At 30.4% G+C, this 18,363-nt stretch overlaps 2 protein-coding genes across 4 annotated transcripts in view; both read left to right on the top strand.

The window, feature by feature from the left end:
* Positions 1-2,951: 2,951 nt before the first annotated feature.
* Positions 2,952-18,291, top strand: LOC111622901 (glutathione S-transferase 1-like). Of its 2 annotated transcripts, XM_023365369.1 has the most exons (6): positions 2,952-3,302; positions 6,927-6,985; positions 9,474-9,615; positions 9,711-9,768; positions 17,824-17,930; positions 18,014-18,291. In XM_023365369.1, the coding sequence occupies exons 1-6, from the start codon at positions 3,114-3,116 to the stop codon at positions 18,152-18,154; spliced, it is 696 nt and encodes a 231-aa protein (XP_023221137.1). In that variant the 5' UTR covers positions 2,952-3,113; the 3' UTR covers positions 18,155-18,291. The 2 variants fall into 2 exon arrangements, with proteins under 2 accessions (XP_023221137.1, XP_023221132.1); XM_023365364.1 differs by lacking the exons at positions 17,824-17,930; positions 18,014-18,291 and adding an exon at positions 9,959-10,241 and having other exon boundaries at positions 3,031-3,302; positions 9,711-9,875.
* The window catches only part of LOC111622891 (UPF0602 protein C4orf47 homolog), an 86,506-nt gene continuing 84,280 nt past the window's right edge, over positions 16,138-18,363 (top strand). For both annotated transcript variants that reach the window (XR_002756361.1, XM_023365350.1), the window contains exon 1: positions 16,138-16,335. Coding sequence is in view for 1 of the 2 variants with exons in the window: in XM_023365350.1 (XP_023221118.1) it covers positions 16,206-16,335 (130 nt within the window). In the remaining variant the exon portion in view is untranslated. The remainder of the gene's footprint in view (positions 16,336-18,363) is intronic.

The raw sequence follows: 18,363 nt of genomic DNA, 5'->3' as shown, positions 1-18,363 counted from the left end.
TAAAAAACCGATTGTGTGCAGTTCTATCACATATTTCACGTCACGCTGATGACGTCAGAGTTTACTACAGCGCACCGAAATAGTTGGGGTATATCACGTCAGCCATAAATGGGGAATATTAGTTGTATGTTAGCATTAACTACAAATATATTTATTTTTTATTTAAATTTATCGTAAATTTTCTTTCGTAATTAGATTCCTTGTGTGTAATTAATGTATATAACAGGTATTTTTTTAATGGCGAAAGCATACTCTGAATGGAATTTTGTTACGCAGTTTCAGTATATGATGCTATACGAATAACGAATGTTGGACTACAAATGACAAAATTTAAATATATAAGCTTAGAAGTTGTAAATATTAGAGTTGATTTTCCAAAATACTTATATATTTTTTTTAAATATAAGTTATTTTTATATAAATATAAACATTCATTAATTGGGAATATTAAACAATGTGTATTCATTAAGGAGTGATATAAGTAACAGGTACACTTGAACAATATACATTGATTAATACATGTTTTTCAAGACATGATGTAAGAAGTTCATACAGTATAGCATTTCTTGAAGATCGTACATTGAAGAGCCTGTCATTCTTGACGCACAGACACTTCTTGAATAGCATATAACTCACATACGTACTCGGAGAACATACATCAATGTGTACCATACTAGTGTATGTTCTTTTTAAAAAAGTAAGAATTACAGTGCTTTCTTTTTGTTTGTATCAACGAAGAGTGAAAACAAATATAAAATTTTTTCTGAAAAGTTTTTTCTGTGATGTCAATTCTTCTGATTTTTTCCCACTCATAATTATCTGTTCGTAAAATAAAATTTCAGGATTTAAATGTGAAAATACTAACTTTACATAAAATAATTCCATCTCACTTTCTAACACCATCATCATATTGAAAATTGCTTTTTATAATTTCGAATTGTAATTAATTAAATTTTAGAAAATTTATTTAATCACTTTACTTATATAATTGATTTAATAATTTCGAAAAATATAAATTTTATGATAATTTTCGAACGCGATTTTCTCCAAAAAGCGAAAATTGTTACAGAAAAGAATTGAATTTAAGAAAGTTTTTGGAAGTGGAATTTCAGGGAAAAATGCATAGAAGTGGAAGAGAATAAAATCAGTTTACATTTCCAATAATCGGAAATTTATTTATAATCTTTAATAAATCAAACTGAAAAATATTAAAGGAGAAAACGAAATTAGATTTTCGTTACTTTAAGAAAATATAAATGAGAAATCAAAATTGAAAAACTCCTGTAATTCCAGATGTTTTGAAACGTAATAATAATAAAAAAAGAAAGAAGGGAAAAAATTTCAATCAGAGATATAGTTGCTATAGCAACAGTAAATATAGGGAAGAGTCTAAATAATATTTGGAATTTTTTTAGTGCGCGCCCAGAGAGGAGAACGAGCTGCACAAAATAATCTTCAGCCATGTGATTGGTGGGGTGTCACGTGATGTATTTTTATTCGATTCGTCATCGTCAGGAACCGCGATATTGTATATTTACCAGCTGGGATATACATAAGCCTGTTTCGTAGACCACTCTGTATCAGATTGGTGTGGACGATTTGATCAGACTTCGACCGAAAAAAGAAAACAATTTTTCCTAACGCCACTTTTGATTGATAGAAGAGTGAATGTGGACAGACACTTTACCGTCGGGACCTGTAACTGATTGTATTATCTAACTGTGCGAGTGTCCTTTGTAAACTGGTGGCTCCATCTCTAGAAGGAAAACAAAATTAAAATGTTCTTTATCACACTATTAAACACTTTATATATGACTTAACAGTTACTTCTTTAAAATAGTATAATTTTAAAATTTATTTTAAAATTTTTTCTCGTTTTTTTACCTTCTGTTTATAATTTTGTGCAAATGAATCATAGACCGGAATTAATGACATTATCCAATTTTATTGACCCCATTCTAGTATACTGAACCTGTATTGTCATGTTGTTCTATATAATTTTTGTTTATGTAATTGTTTATGTACAGTGTATTAACAATATGTTATTTGAATCTAAATAACACGTTAAAATATTATAAGTTGTTAGCCTATTTTTAAAAATATATTTGTTTATTTATACTTTAAAACATACACATAAACTTTTTAAAAAAAACTTTTATAACTAATTTAAAAATATATATTATGTAAATTTAAACAATTCGTGTCTTCTAAATTTTATATTTCTTTCGTTTTAAATTGTTTTGCAATGTTTTAACATTAAATTTGATGAATAATATTCAGTCTGAGGTGAAATATGGACAGGATTTTATAATAAACATTTTACGCGTACTTTTATTACTAGGAAGTGTATTTAGATAATACATATTGTAATTTCGCGGAAATTCTCGAGCCGTAAATGTTAAAGGAATTTTATAAACAAAATTTGTTTATAAAATGTAACTTATTAGCATTTATCAACAATTTATATTAATTTGTCTAATATTTTATTATATATTAAACAAATTAATAATTTATATTTAATTTTATTATTAATTATTAGTTTTATTATGTATTTTATTCTGTTTTAAGGGTTTGTTAAGTTAATACAAACTTGATATATCATGCTTCAGATCCTATTTCAAGGACTTATCAACTAGTTGGGTATGAACCCAACTGCTTGTATCAAAGTCGTATATTAACGAAATCTATGAATATTTTTTTCTTAAATGAAACAAGTCACACTGTCAGATGTCTTCTTTGAGATTCTGTTTAAAAAGTTTAAATAATATATTTTTAAAATAGTTACTAAAAAGAATGTTAGATGGCACCACAATGATTTAGCAATTATATTTTATTAATATTTAAAACATTAGAAATATAATAAATTATTTACAACTGTGTTAAACGGCGAAATAAACCCATAAAAATGAATGTTTTCATGAATAAATAACAAAGTAAACAACATTTATTTAAAAAAAAACTAAACGATCCGAAAACTCGATTATTATATATGTCTATCGACAGCCTGTTGCTATTGCAACCGTGACTTGTAATTCAAAACACAACCGGATGGTTTTAAGAAGAAAACCTGTAGAGTCATATAAGGAAGTTGCGCTTGGATAAAATCGTTTCAAATGGGAGCGGTGTGCACAGTTCCTGCTCCGGTAACGCAAGCTGTAGACATGCCTCTCGTTCTCTATCATTTTCCAGTTAGCTCGCCTTGTCGAGCTGTTATTATGACAGCCAAGCATCTCGGCATCGAACTGTCCTTAAAAGAAATTAATCTGTTTAATAAAGAACAATTAAAACCGGAATTTCTCAAGGTGAGTCATAATTAAAATATAAAGTGGCCCAAAAGTCAGCTAACTGTTATAAAGAATAAAGTATCTTAATATTTAAATCATTTTGTTTATATCACAGAATGAAGTACATTACAAGCGACACAAGGCTTTTCTTTACATCCTTTAATCCGCTAAGCCTTGTGTCGATTGTATTGCGCTTCATTACGTGATATAAACAAAATAGAAACACAGACACTGTTTCAAATTAGGGAGATTATTTATATCATATTTCCATGCTGTTCCAAATTTAATTTACGATTCGTATTCGCGAGAGCATTCCTAAAATACTAAGTAAAACAGCGTTAACTGACTTTTGGTCCACCTTTATTTTCAAAAGTTGTACTTTAATACTTATGTTATTGAAAGAATTATTCATAATTGTATAAATTAATTTCCAATGTTTAAATTATATAATATAATATAACTTTAAAATTTTAAAATTAAATATAAATTTAATTTTAAATTTATATTTAAATCAGTACTCAAAAGATGGCGCTCGATGTGGTTATACAAGCTGATAAACACACTTGTTAGGTTAATTTAATACAGTGATACCTGGTTTTCGTCAATAAACCGTCCGAAAGCAATCGGCGAAATCCGAAACTGACGAAAACAGAGGCAATTATTTCCATATGAATCAATGTATATCCAATTAGGCCTAATTCGTTCTAGACACTCCAAAATACATACACATACCAAAAACACATTTTATAGAGAATAAATATAGAATTTAATACAAAAAACAATAACAAATTGAAATAAAATGAATATAAAAGACTAATATAAAGAATAAATTAACATTTAACATACATTCGAAAGGCTGCTGGCTCTGGAAACTTTCTTTGGTCCCATATGGAGCTAAAAGAAAAGGAAAGCAATGAAATTTTGGCTAGACGCAGGGGTAATGCTCACACAAAGCGACTCTGAGCAGGTAAACGTATGGGTCGACCTTTGTTTTCGCAAAATTAGCAGCGCGGCCAGGTGGGTACGACAACGAAATCCGAGGCAACAGACGAAAATCGAGGTATTACCGTACATAAACAGCGTGTTTCGTCGTCAATTCCCTACTTCTGCTGTAAGATAATACTTTTTCGGATACATTTCAGATATTATTAGTTTATGATCATGACTATCATTGAAGAAAATAATTATAATTTACTGTAGACCTACTTCCGAGGCATTAATGACAGGCCAAATAGTAACAAGCTTATCTGAACTGTTAATTCTGTCAACATTTTTAGCCATAGCTGGAGAAAGAAAACTTTAAATCTATCTTTTCCCCCTAGATCATTATTAATGGACTTAATCCATGAATTAGACACTGGTTAGAACATAACTCTGCATTGTTCCTAAATTCCACTTTAGATGTACTGTACAGTACAGTACCATAGAGGAGTTTGTGTAGTATTATTGAGAGTACTTTGTGCAGTATTATATAGGTAAAGAAGGGTGTTAATTACTCACCTTTTTTGATTTTTTTGAGTGTTTAAATTAATATTACATGTAATGAAAGTATATTGATCAAAATAAGCTTTTCAAAAACTTCCAGTCAATTTTTACCAGCATTTGGAAAGAGCTAATAAAATAATAGGATAGTTTCATAAATGTCAGAAAAACAAATTTTTGACTCTTATTTCTTTAAATTAACGATGTGAGCTATGTCATAAAGAATTTAAAACATATTACAGACAAAATATACAGAACTTTTGTAACATTTTATTATACAGTATAATAAAATGTTACAAAAGTTCTGTAAAAATTATCAGATATCTCATGAGCTATGATTATAATTGATCCATTTGGAGAAGCAGATAAAATACTATTAACCACTGGTAAAATAGATTTTTGTAATTTATTTTGGCCTACACAAATAAAAAGCATTTACAAATAAATTAGAATGTTAAAAAAATTAACTATAAAGTGGAACAAATGAAATAAAATAATTTCTAGACAGATGATCGAATTAATAAAATAGAAGAATTATTGATACAAAACATGTTAAGAAAAAACAAAAAAAAAGGAAAGAAAAAGATTAAGACATATCTTTACTATGATTTTAATGCATAGTATAATTGAATATTTGTAAGAACAATTAAAATTTCCCGAGTTTCCTTGATCATGTAAATAATTTGACTAACATAAATTTCTGTTTTAATATTTGGCCAAACAAAGGTACCCTTGCTTAGAAAATTCTCAAAGCATTTTCAATTTGATCATTAGAAATAATTTACCAAATACTGCACATGTTTTCATTGTTCCCTTTCCTTTGAATTCAACAATTACATGTAAATAAGCTTCTTAATGAAATTAGTTTATACTAAGGGACTTCCTCTCCCGCTCTCTCGCTTCAGTTTTCTCCCATTTGTTCCCAATAGAGATTATTGGGCTGCAATTTGAAAAAATTGAGGACATAAATTCCAACTGTCGTCCTTCTGTTCTTTCCTTAATCTCGAAAACGGTGTTAGATAGATATAATTCGAGACCAGATATGGAAAGCTTAGGAACAAGGAGGCCCCGATTAAGTATACACGAACTTCCAATGCAAACCGGAAGTCATGTTATTTCAATTCAAACCTTTCCCCCTGGAAGCAGTTAATAGATGACCAGCATGACCATTGTTATCAGGAAAAGTGTGATGTACAGGGCAAGCCAGTACTAATTTGAGGTGGAGAACATTAAATAAATTAAAAATATAATTAAAAATTACAGCCCGGCATTGTGACGATATCACAATAAATAATTGCACGTCTATAATAAAAATAACGTGACTTTGATTCTTGGTATTTATTTTCTTTTTTTTTTTCGAGACAGTAAAAATTGTTTTGACGATTTTAAGCTAAATATTTATACATATTGAGTAGATACATCTTGTAAAAGATGTTTCTACTCTATTTATATAAATATATAGTGGTATTTTGGTCTGAAAATTCCATCTTATCCATAATTAATTATTGTAAATCTGTACGGTACATTCACATAGAATAAGTTTTATCGGGAATGAATTGTTACAAAATACACTAGTTTCACAAAATAGCAATAATTTTTATTATTAGTAATTTATTATACAGCATTTAATACTTACTGTATATTCATATTTACAAAGCATTTAAATAAATGCTTTGTAAATATGAATATACATTAGATTTAATAAATGCTGTATAATTAATTATACAGCATTTCATATTTACTGTTTATTCATATTTACAAAGCATATATTTAAATGCTTTGTAAATATGAATATACAGTTGAAATACTGTATACTTAAATTGTAATTGCCGTGAGAAAACTGCAACGGAAATAAAGCTAATATGGGATTTTTCCGCTTACGAATACCTAGAAGGAATCCGATGAAACATGACTTCCAAATTAGAGAATGCCAACCTCTTACTATATAGGGTCACTAATGTAACCGAATTGTTTACTAATAATGTATCATGATATACCATATTACTAAATTACTGTATAACTTGCGATCGAAAGCGCTTTACGGATTGGTTCTATTAATAAAGTAATACTGTATAAAAAATATGATTATTTATTGTTATTTATATAGGCTATTAAAATACTTTGCAGAAATTTAAATAAAATGCACATTGTATTTTTTAGATTAATCCACAACATTCAGTTCCAACTTTGGACGATAATGGCTTCATTCTTTGGGAAAGGTACGAAAATTATAATTTTTAAAGCTTTATTACTCATAGTAAATATGGCATAGCATGCAATTCAACAATTACATTACACTATACATCATTCGAATGGCATGCTGTTACTAATGCTCACAATAGTTAAACTATATATCACTGTTCAATTGTCCATAAATTGAATTGTTTGTATCGATTTAATATATAGAGTGGCTTTTACATTTGATATAATTGCTTTCAGACTCATCTCTGAGGATATTTATTACTTCATTGCCATCATTAGGAGTATTATTTATCCAAATAATGTGTATATCTTTGTAATGATACTTTAGAATTTTATCATGCGTTTATTTTACTAACACATTAATTTTTGTGCTGCATTTTTAAAATTGCAGACCTCTAGGCCCAAATTTCCACTGTCGTTCGCCTGTCGGTTTATTTGTTCTTTGTTAATCTCTTAGAAAAAACGAGACCAGATATGGAAAGGTTAGGTACCGGAGGCCCCGATTAATTTTTAAATTAAAATATGATTAAAAAATTACAACCTGGCATTGTGACGATGCTACAATAAATAATTAAGATTTTTATTTTCGACTTAATATTAGATTTGGATATTATACATCAATTTAATGTTAGATATTAATTAATGTTTATGGCCCGATTTCACCTATCTACTGGCCCTAGGAAAACTGGTCTTTTCTTTGGAAGGTTTTAATAGTATTACAAACTGGATTCACTAACGATGCATTGTCATTATAAGGTATAACAACATGAACGTTGGCTATTCACGAAACATGTCGTTAATTAAAATGTCGTTATTTTACCTCAATAACAGAGGTGTCGTTATTCAGTTTCAAAATGGCTGAAGAAACTTAGCTCATGTTCGATGACGAGAATAAACATGCCGAATCTATCGGTTACTCATCTATCCATTGATGATATCATAGTTCTTAGATATTATTGATTATCAAAAGAAGTAAAGTTTAATTTAATCGAAAATCATCGATTGCGTATAAAGATGTACCAAGAGAAAACACTATTCTATTGGATATTTGTTTTATGCGCCTTAAATATTTTCCGCAGTGACATTTCCAACTTGTCACTTCCAACACATCCAACTTGTCCACATCCAACTTGTAGATAGTGTTATGAAATTAATTAATATGAACATTATCTATAATAATTCGGTATAACTTTTTTTATGTGATGCTTTATATATAAAATCGTACCAAAGTTTTTCTTTTGTTATCGGTGATGAACTTCAATTTACACTACTTTATTTCTACGATGTTTTTAACATGTTTGTAACGGTGTAGACCTAATCCAAATTATAAGATGTGTCACGTTAGAACGATTTATTTTCTACATTTTACTTTTTCCGCTGTTATATAAAACAAAGAGAAAGTATGGTAATGAGTCAAAAAATGACCTTACATTTTTGGACTCGGGACCATGTAATGTTGAGAAATGCAAAAAAGTCTGGGCGTTTTTCTGTATGTGTGTGAGGAGCACGATTTTGTTCATTCATTTTCAAGCTTCAATTCTAAACTTTCTTACATCAAAGTAGATTTTAGTGTATGCTTACTGTGAAATATTCTAAATAGGCCTACATTTGATAATCACTGACTACAGAATATATTATTTAAAGCTGTTCTGATTCTTTATATTATAAACTGATTTAAAAAAACAAAACAAAATTCTTAACTCTATCATTTTGTTAAAATTGTCGTCGTCCTTCCACAGTTATTATCAATCGATAACCCAGAGGAGTATAATTTATAATTTCTTATTGGCCATACAAGAAATGCTGGGCGAGATTATGAAAATCTTTGTTTTAGCCACGCAATGCTCTGCTACGGCTTTCACGAATCTATCTACGAAAAATCGTTAAATTGTTATTTTTATTAAACACTTTTATTTAAAATCGCTTTGCATGTCCTCAAATCTTGTAACTCAAATTTCACTCATTTTTCATTAAGATAGAAGACTGAAACTTTGAGGACATACCTAAGTCTGACGACAATGCATCTTAATGATGTTTAAGAGGGAATGACTTCACCCGAAACCTGATAAACAACAAAATGTAGAATTTAATCATGATATAGGCTATATGTATAAATGCACTGTGGCGATGTATATAGTGAGAGCGATGCCTCCACCATTCCCATCCCAATTCTCGAAAAACATGACCAATAAAAGCGTTTTCTAAGTTTTCAAAAAATATATTAAAATTTTTAGCAACTTCGTTAGCATATTACGTCGTTAGTAACGATACTTTTGTGAATCAGTCCCAATAATTTAGATGATTTCAGACCTAAAACTGTGGGGCCTCAGGAAAATGCCTCTTTTGTCTCAAACAATATTTAGATTTATATTAGAAATTATTTTAAATTTAGTTTATTTAATACTAATACAGTATTATAAATTTATAAAATATCGAGTAATTATGTTTTTAAATTGTACGTTTATTGACAAACTATGATAAACAATTTATTAATATTAAATTTAGCCGAGCCATAATGGGCTATTTAGTCAACAAATATGCTCCAGGAAATTCTTTGTATCCAGAAGATCCACAGAAAAGAGCCGAAGTAGACAAAATGTTATATTTTGATATTGGAAATCTATATAAAAAGGTGCTCGATTTCGTGGTAAGTATCTAACGTATTAATAGATCTATGTATTTTTTCTATAATGATATTTTAAAAGTGTTTTATGTTGTAAATAATCATTTTTTCCCTCGTAGTTTCCTCAAATATTTACTGGGGCTAAACCTGATGAGGAAAAGAGGAAAATATTAAGAGATTCTACTGCCATTTTAGATGAAATTTTATCTAAATCACAGTACATTGCTGCAGACCATATAACACTCGCAGATCTATCTATAATTGCTGGTATCGGTTTTGCCGAGGTAAAATATTCAATTACTATACAAGATTATTTAATTAACAATCTATAATTACAAACAATTGTTATTTTGGATTAATTTTTTAGGTGATGGATATTGATTTTAGTGAATTCGAGCATATCAAAAACTGGAAAGAAAAGCTGGAAAAAGAATTACCTTACTATAAAGAAGTTAACGAAAAAGCATTGGAAGATTTCAAAGATTATTTGAAATCAAGGAAACAGTAATACAAAAATTTTCAGTGTCAGTTTCCAAATTATGGTTCCTATTCCATATCGTTTAATTTTGATACTGTTCTTAGAATATACACAATGTGCTTGTGTCTATCTTTATTGTTACGGCTAATAAACATTTATTTGGAAATTTAAATTAAAATTAATAATTATTCAAAATATTTACAAGGAAGACAGCAGTTGCCAGAAAAAATCCCAAGATGCAAATAAATGATTGGCCATAAACAACGACAATGTAGAACATAAAATCAGTAACACAAAGAATATAAAACAAAGTTATATTTTTTTTACATGTACCCATAATATGCACATGTTACATAGCTTACTGTACATAATCATATCAGCTTGTGTGTTATAGAAGGAATCACTCGGCACTGAGGCATGAACGGTTCATCATGCTGTGGTCGATCGGAAGTTGAGGGGTGAACCGACCCAACCCGAAGATTATCGTGCTGACGGCAGTCGTAGCCCAGACTTGATTCCACACAGAGCGGTAAGACAAAACTAAGCCGCTGCTGCCATCTGGCCGACATTATTGCAATTTAAACGAGAGCAAAATGTACACCGTTAATTTAAGTGTTTAGTCCCTAAACAGAATTTCATTTGTTGGATAGATAGAATTGGATTTGATTAGACCACATTAATTTAGAAATTTATTGCGAAATATAAAAAACAAAACCAAGATTATTCAGAAAACATTTCAATAGCTTAAGAAAGATGGTGTTAACATTAACTTTTTATTTACAATATAAACTAAATGAAACGTTTCGTGATTTATTGAAATTATTAAATATAAAATTAGTCTGTAAAATTTTTCATTTATTCATAAAAATGTAAATGGCTATATCTTATTTAATCAACCTTACTATAAAATGATATTTTGCGTTTTTAAAGTAAGCTTCATCGTTAAATGAGATGAAATTTTTATTATTATTTTATATAAAAATATTATTCAATACATTCTCACATACCGAACTTATGTTATTATTGGTCTACAGTTTTTCAAATTGCAGTCCTATAAATTCTCACTGGCCGTCCATCTGTTTTTCCTTAATCCCGAGAACGAAGTTAGATAGATGAAATCCGAGACCAAATGATATGGAGACATTAGGAACAGGAGGCCCCGATTAACTATATACTAACTTCCGGTGAAAACCGGAAATCACGCGATTTGAATTCGAAAATTTCCCCTGAAAGCAGTTAATAGATGACCAGCACGACTCTATTGTTAAAGGAAAAGTGTGATGTACAGGAGCAAGCCACTACTAATTTGAAGTGGAAAGCATATATTTTGAATTAAATAAATTAAAAATATGATTAAAAATTGTAGCCCGGCATTGTGATCATGTCACAATAAATAATCGCTCGTTATAGATATTAGAAAATGTACAGTATCTGGTTTCAAAATCGCAAAATTAAAAAAATGACGTAATTAAATTTCATTAAATTTTTTTAAGTTGTGATCGTATTTTAAATGCTCGTATTTCTGCACATATTGCAAGTTAAAAATAACAAGAATTAATAATTGATACGTTCAAATTCAAGATCGAATTGTGAGATATAGTTTTGACAAAACAATCATTTTTGTTTGTATTTTTAAACTTTTTCGGTTCTTTAAGCACTAAGATGACTTTTTTCATTGTCATAAAGAATTTGGCCATATTCATAAGGAAGCGACCAGGACATGGCATATTCAAGATTGAATCACCCAAAATTATTTCTCAGAGTCTGACTGGACAGAATTCCGGAATCTTCAGAGGGCGTGTGTAAGGCATATGTCTTAATCGCTTTGGCCATCCGACCATCTCACATACTACTATTAGTAGGTTCGAATCCGGACGGGTCGAAAAGTCCCCAGGAATTTTCGGGGGATGGTCTGTTCTGATATGTCGGGCTCCGTCCCTCACTACCCGGTCGCCCCATTGTGGGCCTGGCCGAACCCATAATGGGCCTGCTAAAAAAGAGGCTCTCTTAATGTCCACAGGGCGGAAAGAGTTTAAAAAAAACTGCTATTAGTAGCCATTGCTGGAATGGTGACTTGGAAACGAAGTGTTTTCATGCTATGGCAAGTTTTCCTGCTTCTCAGATGTCGGAAAATTTGATACGAAAAAGTTTTCTGATTAATTGTTTGTTTGCTTTCATATGGCAACGCGACTCATGGGTGGTCTGCCTCAGGGGAAGCAGATCGCTCTTGCCTTTTTATTGAAAACTGGTCCCTATTTAGGTATTATAAACGTGAAGAGAACCCAGAAAATTCCATGTTTCCAGCCTGTAGGCGAGATGCGAACCCACGATTAATTTAGCGTTTAGTGATGTTATCCACTCGAGGACACTAATGGGTGCCTGTTTAATTGTAATTGATTGAAATACACCTTTTCATGACCGAGCAATAAGATATTCTCTTACTGTCGTATAAGATATAAATTCGGAAGCTGATCCAGATTTTCGAGATCGTAAATGGATTAATTGGGTTTTCGTCCACGTTGCCCAATTATACAGAATAGATTCACTATAGTGAGCAAAATTCTAGATAATCGTGGAGACCATTGAAAACTGATGGATCGCGTAACAAATACAATATAAACAATACCTTTTATTTTTATTAGGTTTCTTTAAAGCAAAATAGATAAATAAATAAATAAATAACTGAATTTTGCTAGAATGTTCGCGTAATAAGACATAATGTCTATTGTTATAAGCAAATTGTTATTGTTATTCATATTCGAATATTCTCGTATCTGTACTTTTTCGTGGATTGTCTTATCCCATTTGCAATTGTACAGCCAGTATGGTATTCAGTTTGGATGACACAATTAAGAAAGTAAATCTCATAATGAAAAAAGTAACGTTGATTATATAGTCCATGTATGTTACTCAATCAGTTTAAATCATTATTTGCTGTTTACAGCAAATATCTAATGAATTATGTCATTTAAATAAGTTGCATCTGCGATAAGGAAAGACACGAAAATCAAACGAATATCTTAAATTAGTGTGATTGTTAGGATTATTTCGAACAAGTTAAAAATCAATTAGATTTATTATTTTCGTCATTAATTTATTTTCTCAAAATAATAGTCTCGAAATAACAATTCCGCAATTAATTGCATAATACGAAATTTATATATTCTATCGAGATTAAAACTATTAAGCCCAGCAGTGAGTGGCCACACAATTTTATTTAGNTTATTTTTCTCACCAAAAATGAAGTAATATTTGGTGACAATATTTAACATAATTAATAAATTATTAATTTAGTCCCAGGGGCCTTACAGGTCTCACAATAGGGTAACATTAACTAAAACTCATAACAGCCAGGAAAGTTACGCAACTTGTTGCTGGAATTATTAATTTAGTCCCAGGGGCCTTACAGGTCTCACAATAGGGTAACATTAACTAAAACTCATAAAAGCCAGGAAAGTTACGCAACTTGTTGATGGATTTTTATAAAAGCGAATTATACTGTTTTCTTTGTCATTTTTGGCTATTTCTTTCCTGTGGGAACTAAGAGGGCTTTTTCCAAATTCACAATGGGAACGGCCGAGTGGTGAGGAATGGGCCCGGCATATCCGGAATGGACCGTTTATGAAAAATTCTTGGGGTTTGCTTGAATCCGATTCGGGTTCTCAAAGAGTTAGATTGACTCCTTAATCACCCGTCACATGACAGTCAGCAGACTATACTGTAGGCTAAATTTTCAGTGGATTGTTTGCTTTAATACACGACGATTGATTAGAACACTCATGTGACTCCTGTTAAAGTTTTGGAGAATATACTGTCGTTCAAAATTTATATTAATCAGTTTTTTCTTTATACTTTATTGTATCATAATTTACAAGTTCAAATCGATCGATTTTCCTATTAAAAACCTTCAGTGTTTATTTATATGTTTAGTGCTATTAACATTTAATGTATTTCTTTAATGCTCTCTTTTAGTACTATTTTCTGCATAAATAACTTACAGTTATGATGTTGAATATTTTCTATATCTTTCTTCTTGTAATTTAGAAATAAAAAGCACGTTACTGTCGTTTAAATAAAATGCAAAACAGAAAAATTAAATTAAACTTTCAAGCTAACTCTTGTGTATTTTCAAATATATAAATAAATTTTAAGTATTTTTTATTTTTAATGTCTTTCATTTAAAATACAGTATTTTGAGTAAATTTATATTTTATTAAGTTTGAAAATAGTGTATGAAAATATTGCATGTTTGGAGAGATTATAGTGATCAAAATCAGAGCCTCTAAGAATCTAAGAGACGAGAGAGTCTCTAGCCATTTACCATCTTGCGACCCCAGATTATTAAAAGTTCAAAACAGTGTTGAAAACTATTTTTCATTTAACAGCCTTTTTTTAATCAAATTTTCTTTTCTTTAACATATAAGAAATAAAATGGAACAGTGACGCCACTTATATGGGTTTGTGAGGGTCGGGCCCACCCAATAATTGGCCTCAGAATCATTTGCGTGATGGCGTTCTTCAACATTGTTCTGCCTTTTGTCTTGTTGAATCGTGTGGCTATTTTGTAGGTACATGTGAGGTTGCCGATAAGGGACGGGACAATCAAGACTGACGAGGGATTGAAAGGGTCTTATGTGGGTGAGGCAGACTCTACGGTTACAAGAAACCGTTTATTTGATACGAAACGAGCTTTCAAAGTTTCTGCAATCATGAAAGTTTAAAGTCGGTGGAGATCTCTGGGTCTTCCTCTCCTTTTTAAGGTAGTTTCAAATAAAAGAGTTCGCGAGCTTCTCCGGCGTCTCGACGGTCCAGTGACGATGCAGTCCGCTTCCGGTGATGTAAAGCTGTCGATACGAGGAAGGAAAACGGAAACGAATAGAGGTACGAGACACACATGAAACAATTGGCTCTACACTTGGAATTTTTGAGAGAAACCGTTGCGTCCTTGAAATTTGAAGTTTTTATTATTTTCTGTCCCCGTCGTCTATTCCGATTAGTCTCGTTTCTTCGTTCTTGCTTTTTAACATCCGTATTCTGTAGACTGACTTAATTAAACAGGGTTGACGAACTCCAGTTTAAATCTAAATCAGAGTCAGATTAAGACTTTCCTGTATTTTATATTCAAATAAAAATATGACTCTAACTGTGACGTGCAGTGACATTTGATAATAGGGAAGCTGTGTTTCCATAAAAATTTTAAACAAAACAAATACCGGAAATGACAAAAATAAACAATTTATTTATTTTAATTCTAAAATAAATACATTGACATGGATACAAAAACTTGTTTTTATTATTTTTTATAAACTAACTCTTTTCGGCATTTTTTTCTTTTTTTGCAAAGTTGTTAATTACTTTATCATAAAAATCGCTTGTCGTTGATTCCATCAAAATATTTAAAAGCTCTTTTTCTATCGAAAGCAACGCTAGTGACGATAATCTTTCTTCGGACTGAGTGTTCCTTGCCAATGTATCAATTCGCTTCATGGTTGAAAAACTGCGCTCAACGGTACGGTAAAAATTAATATTAAATCATATAATTCTTTTAGTACATCTTTGTTCAGATCTTCATGAATTATAATACTTTTTTTATGTCTAAGAGTGACCCACTTAGTCAAACAGCTCCCTACGAGTGGCTAATGGTCGATCACTCCGTTGCTAAATGTAACGAGATCTCAATTTAGATGACGGGAGAAGTCAAAATCAATGTTTAATGCTTATAGGAATGTCTTAACTTTATATCTTTGCTGCTCCACCACGCCTGAACGGCTGTGAATTTTTCATTTCCGATTGCAAGGGCCTCATCCACAGGGCGAGAGCTTTATTTTGATACTTGAAACATGTTTGTATCCTCAGACGTTCTCTCAAAAGAAGGTGGACAGTATTTGAGGCTTACCAACTTAATATATAGATGATTAATAAGATAAAGTTATTTTTTAAAATAAAAGCTCATAACAGCCGGGAAAGTTACGCAACTCTTTGCTGGCTTTTTTTAAAATATAACATTAAAGACATATTGTTAAACATAATTAATATTGCAATTGATATGATTTTATTGTTGTTAACAATACGTATAATAATTATTATAACAGTTACAGAATCTGTTAGAAACGACTGAAAGTTAATAGCCTGGAAGATGGCGGAAGAAAAGAAAAAGAAGAAAATTTTCAAAAAGACGAATGCAGACATAAGCGCTATGAAAACTTTAGGAATGTTTTCAGAACTTGGTTACATTCACGATGGCGGATATACACCGGTTCCAGCAGGTAATTCATAATTAGAGTTAGATCTTTTAAGAATTATGTCGATAAAAGTAATTTTAATTAAGATATATTCTTATTTTATAAAATACTGGTATTAGAAAACATATAAGAAAAGATACTAGGTGTGCACCTTTATGACTTTTATATATTTCTATTAGGTATAAATATAAAAACCAAATTTTAAATTAAATACCCTAGATTCAAGCAAATTAAAAGGAGAAAACATTGAAGATCATGTCTCGTCATTTATGTTTTATTAATCTAAAGCTTGGGTTAGCAAACTTTTTTCACAGCGGGCAAGATAACTGAGAGAATGACGAGCGTGGGCCGCAATAGTAAATACACAAAAAATAAAGACAACCGACATATTTATTTACCAATACACAAACATGATCACTGCAGCAAGCTCGTAATCTCTTTTCTTAGAAACTTCATTTCAGGTCCTTACACAAAAAGCACTCTGATATCCAAAGTCGCAAAAAGTCGCCGAATTTTTCATTTCGCTGATTTTCCCTAAAAATTATATTACTGTCAGATGCAAAAATCAGATTGGACCATTTCTGGCATTTTTACTTACATTTATTTTTATTTTTTCTACATAGTAAGTTTATCTACAAACTAAGATATTTCCATATAAATAATTACATTTTACCTTATTTGTGACACAGCGCGGAGGTGGGCCGAATGAACTGACCTCGCGGGCCGTAATTTGGTGACCCCTGATCTAAAGGAAACTGACAGTTAGAACATAAATGATTGATCATAATATTGATTAATACTCATCTATTTTAAAGAAATTTGATCAAGATATTGAAAATACCAATATAAATTCTAGTTAAACAATATTAATTACTGTATTTTGTAAATTATGAGTTTAGATAAACCGTAAACAATGACCCGAATCTAAATATATAAAAATGAATGTATGTCTGTCTGTCTGTCTGTCCTTCATGCATTACCACACCGTTAATCCGATTGCCATGAAACTTTGGGAAGTTTTTTAATACACTCCTGCGAAGGTTTCTGGCATAGTATATTTATCCTACGATAGATGGCGCGCGTTTATACTGTGTGTTCGATCGATTTCGAATTGTGAAGACCATTTACCCCCTTCAAAAAATATCTCTATATATGCATTTGTGAACTGTTATTTACGATATTTGTAATAATTTTTGTTTAATCACTTTATTTCAACTTTTTTTGCTAATTATGTATTCGCTCGAACTTTGTTAAAACCTTAACTGTATCCCGAACAACAATCGAAGTTGTAGAAGGAAATTCGTCTATTTTACCGATCTAGGGATCCCCCTTTTCCAAATTTTAATATCGATTCAAAATAATTTAAAAAGACAAATTACAATAAAACGGTTTATTATCCAACTATCAGAAATTTCACAACATGCCAAGGAAGAGAGGAAGGAGCAATTAAATAATTAAAATTNATATTTACTGGGGCTAAACCTGATGAGGAAAAGAGGAAAATATTAAGAGATTCTACTGCCATTTTAGATGAAATTTTATCTAAATCACAGTACATTGCTGCAGACCATATAACACTCGCAGATCTATCTATAATTGCTGGTATCGGTTTTGCCGAGGTAAAATATTCAATTACTATACAAGATTATTTAATTAACAATCTATAATTACAAACAATTGTTATTTTGGATTAATTTTTTAGGTGATGGATATTGATTTTAGTGAATTCGAGCATATCAAAAACTGGAAAGAAAAGCTGGAAAAAGAATTACCTTACTATAAAGAAGTTAACGAAAAAGCATTGGAAGATTTCAAAGATTATTTGAAATCAAGGAAACAGTAATACAAAAATTTTCAGTGTCAGTTTCCAAATTATGGTTCCTATTCCATATCGTTTAATTTTGATACTGTTCTTAGAATATACACAATGTGCTTGTGTCTATCTTTATTGTTACGGCTAATAAACATTTATTTGGAAATTTAAATTAAAATTTTATTTAATTTTTCTGGGAAATTCCTTCTATTATTTCCTTAGAATATAATCATTTCTCG

Source organism: Centruroides sculpturatus, unplaced genomic scaffold (assembly GCF_000671375.1).
Source record: "Centruroides sculpturatus isolate CEXI.00-Female unplaced genomic scaffold, Cexi_2.0 scaffold39, whole genome shotgun sequence".
NCBI lineage: Eukaryota > Metazoa > Arthropoda > Arachnida > Scorpiones > Buthidae > Centruroides > Centruroides sculpturatus.
This window is presented reverse-complemented; position numbering and strand designations above follow the sequence as displayed.

Coding starts and splice junctions, on each gene's coding strand:
- LOC111622901 (XM_023365369.1), top strand. CDS start 3,114: ATGGGAGCGGTGTGCACAGTTCCTGCTCCGGTAACGCAAGCTGTAGAC. Junction 9,616..9,710: donor AAAAGGTGCTCGATTTCGTG/GTAAGTATCTAA, acceptor TTTCCCTCGTAG/TTTCCTCAAATATTTACTGG. Junction 9,769..17,823: donor AAAGAGGAAAATATTAAGAG/ATTCTACTGCCA, acceptor AAATATTAAGAG/ATTCTACTGCCATTTTAGAT.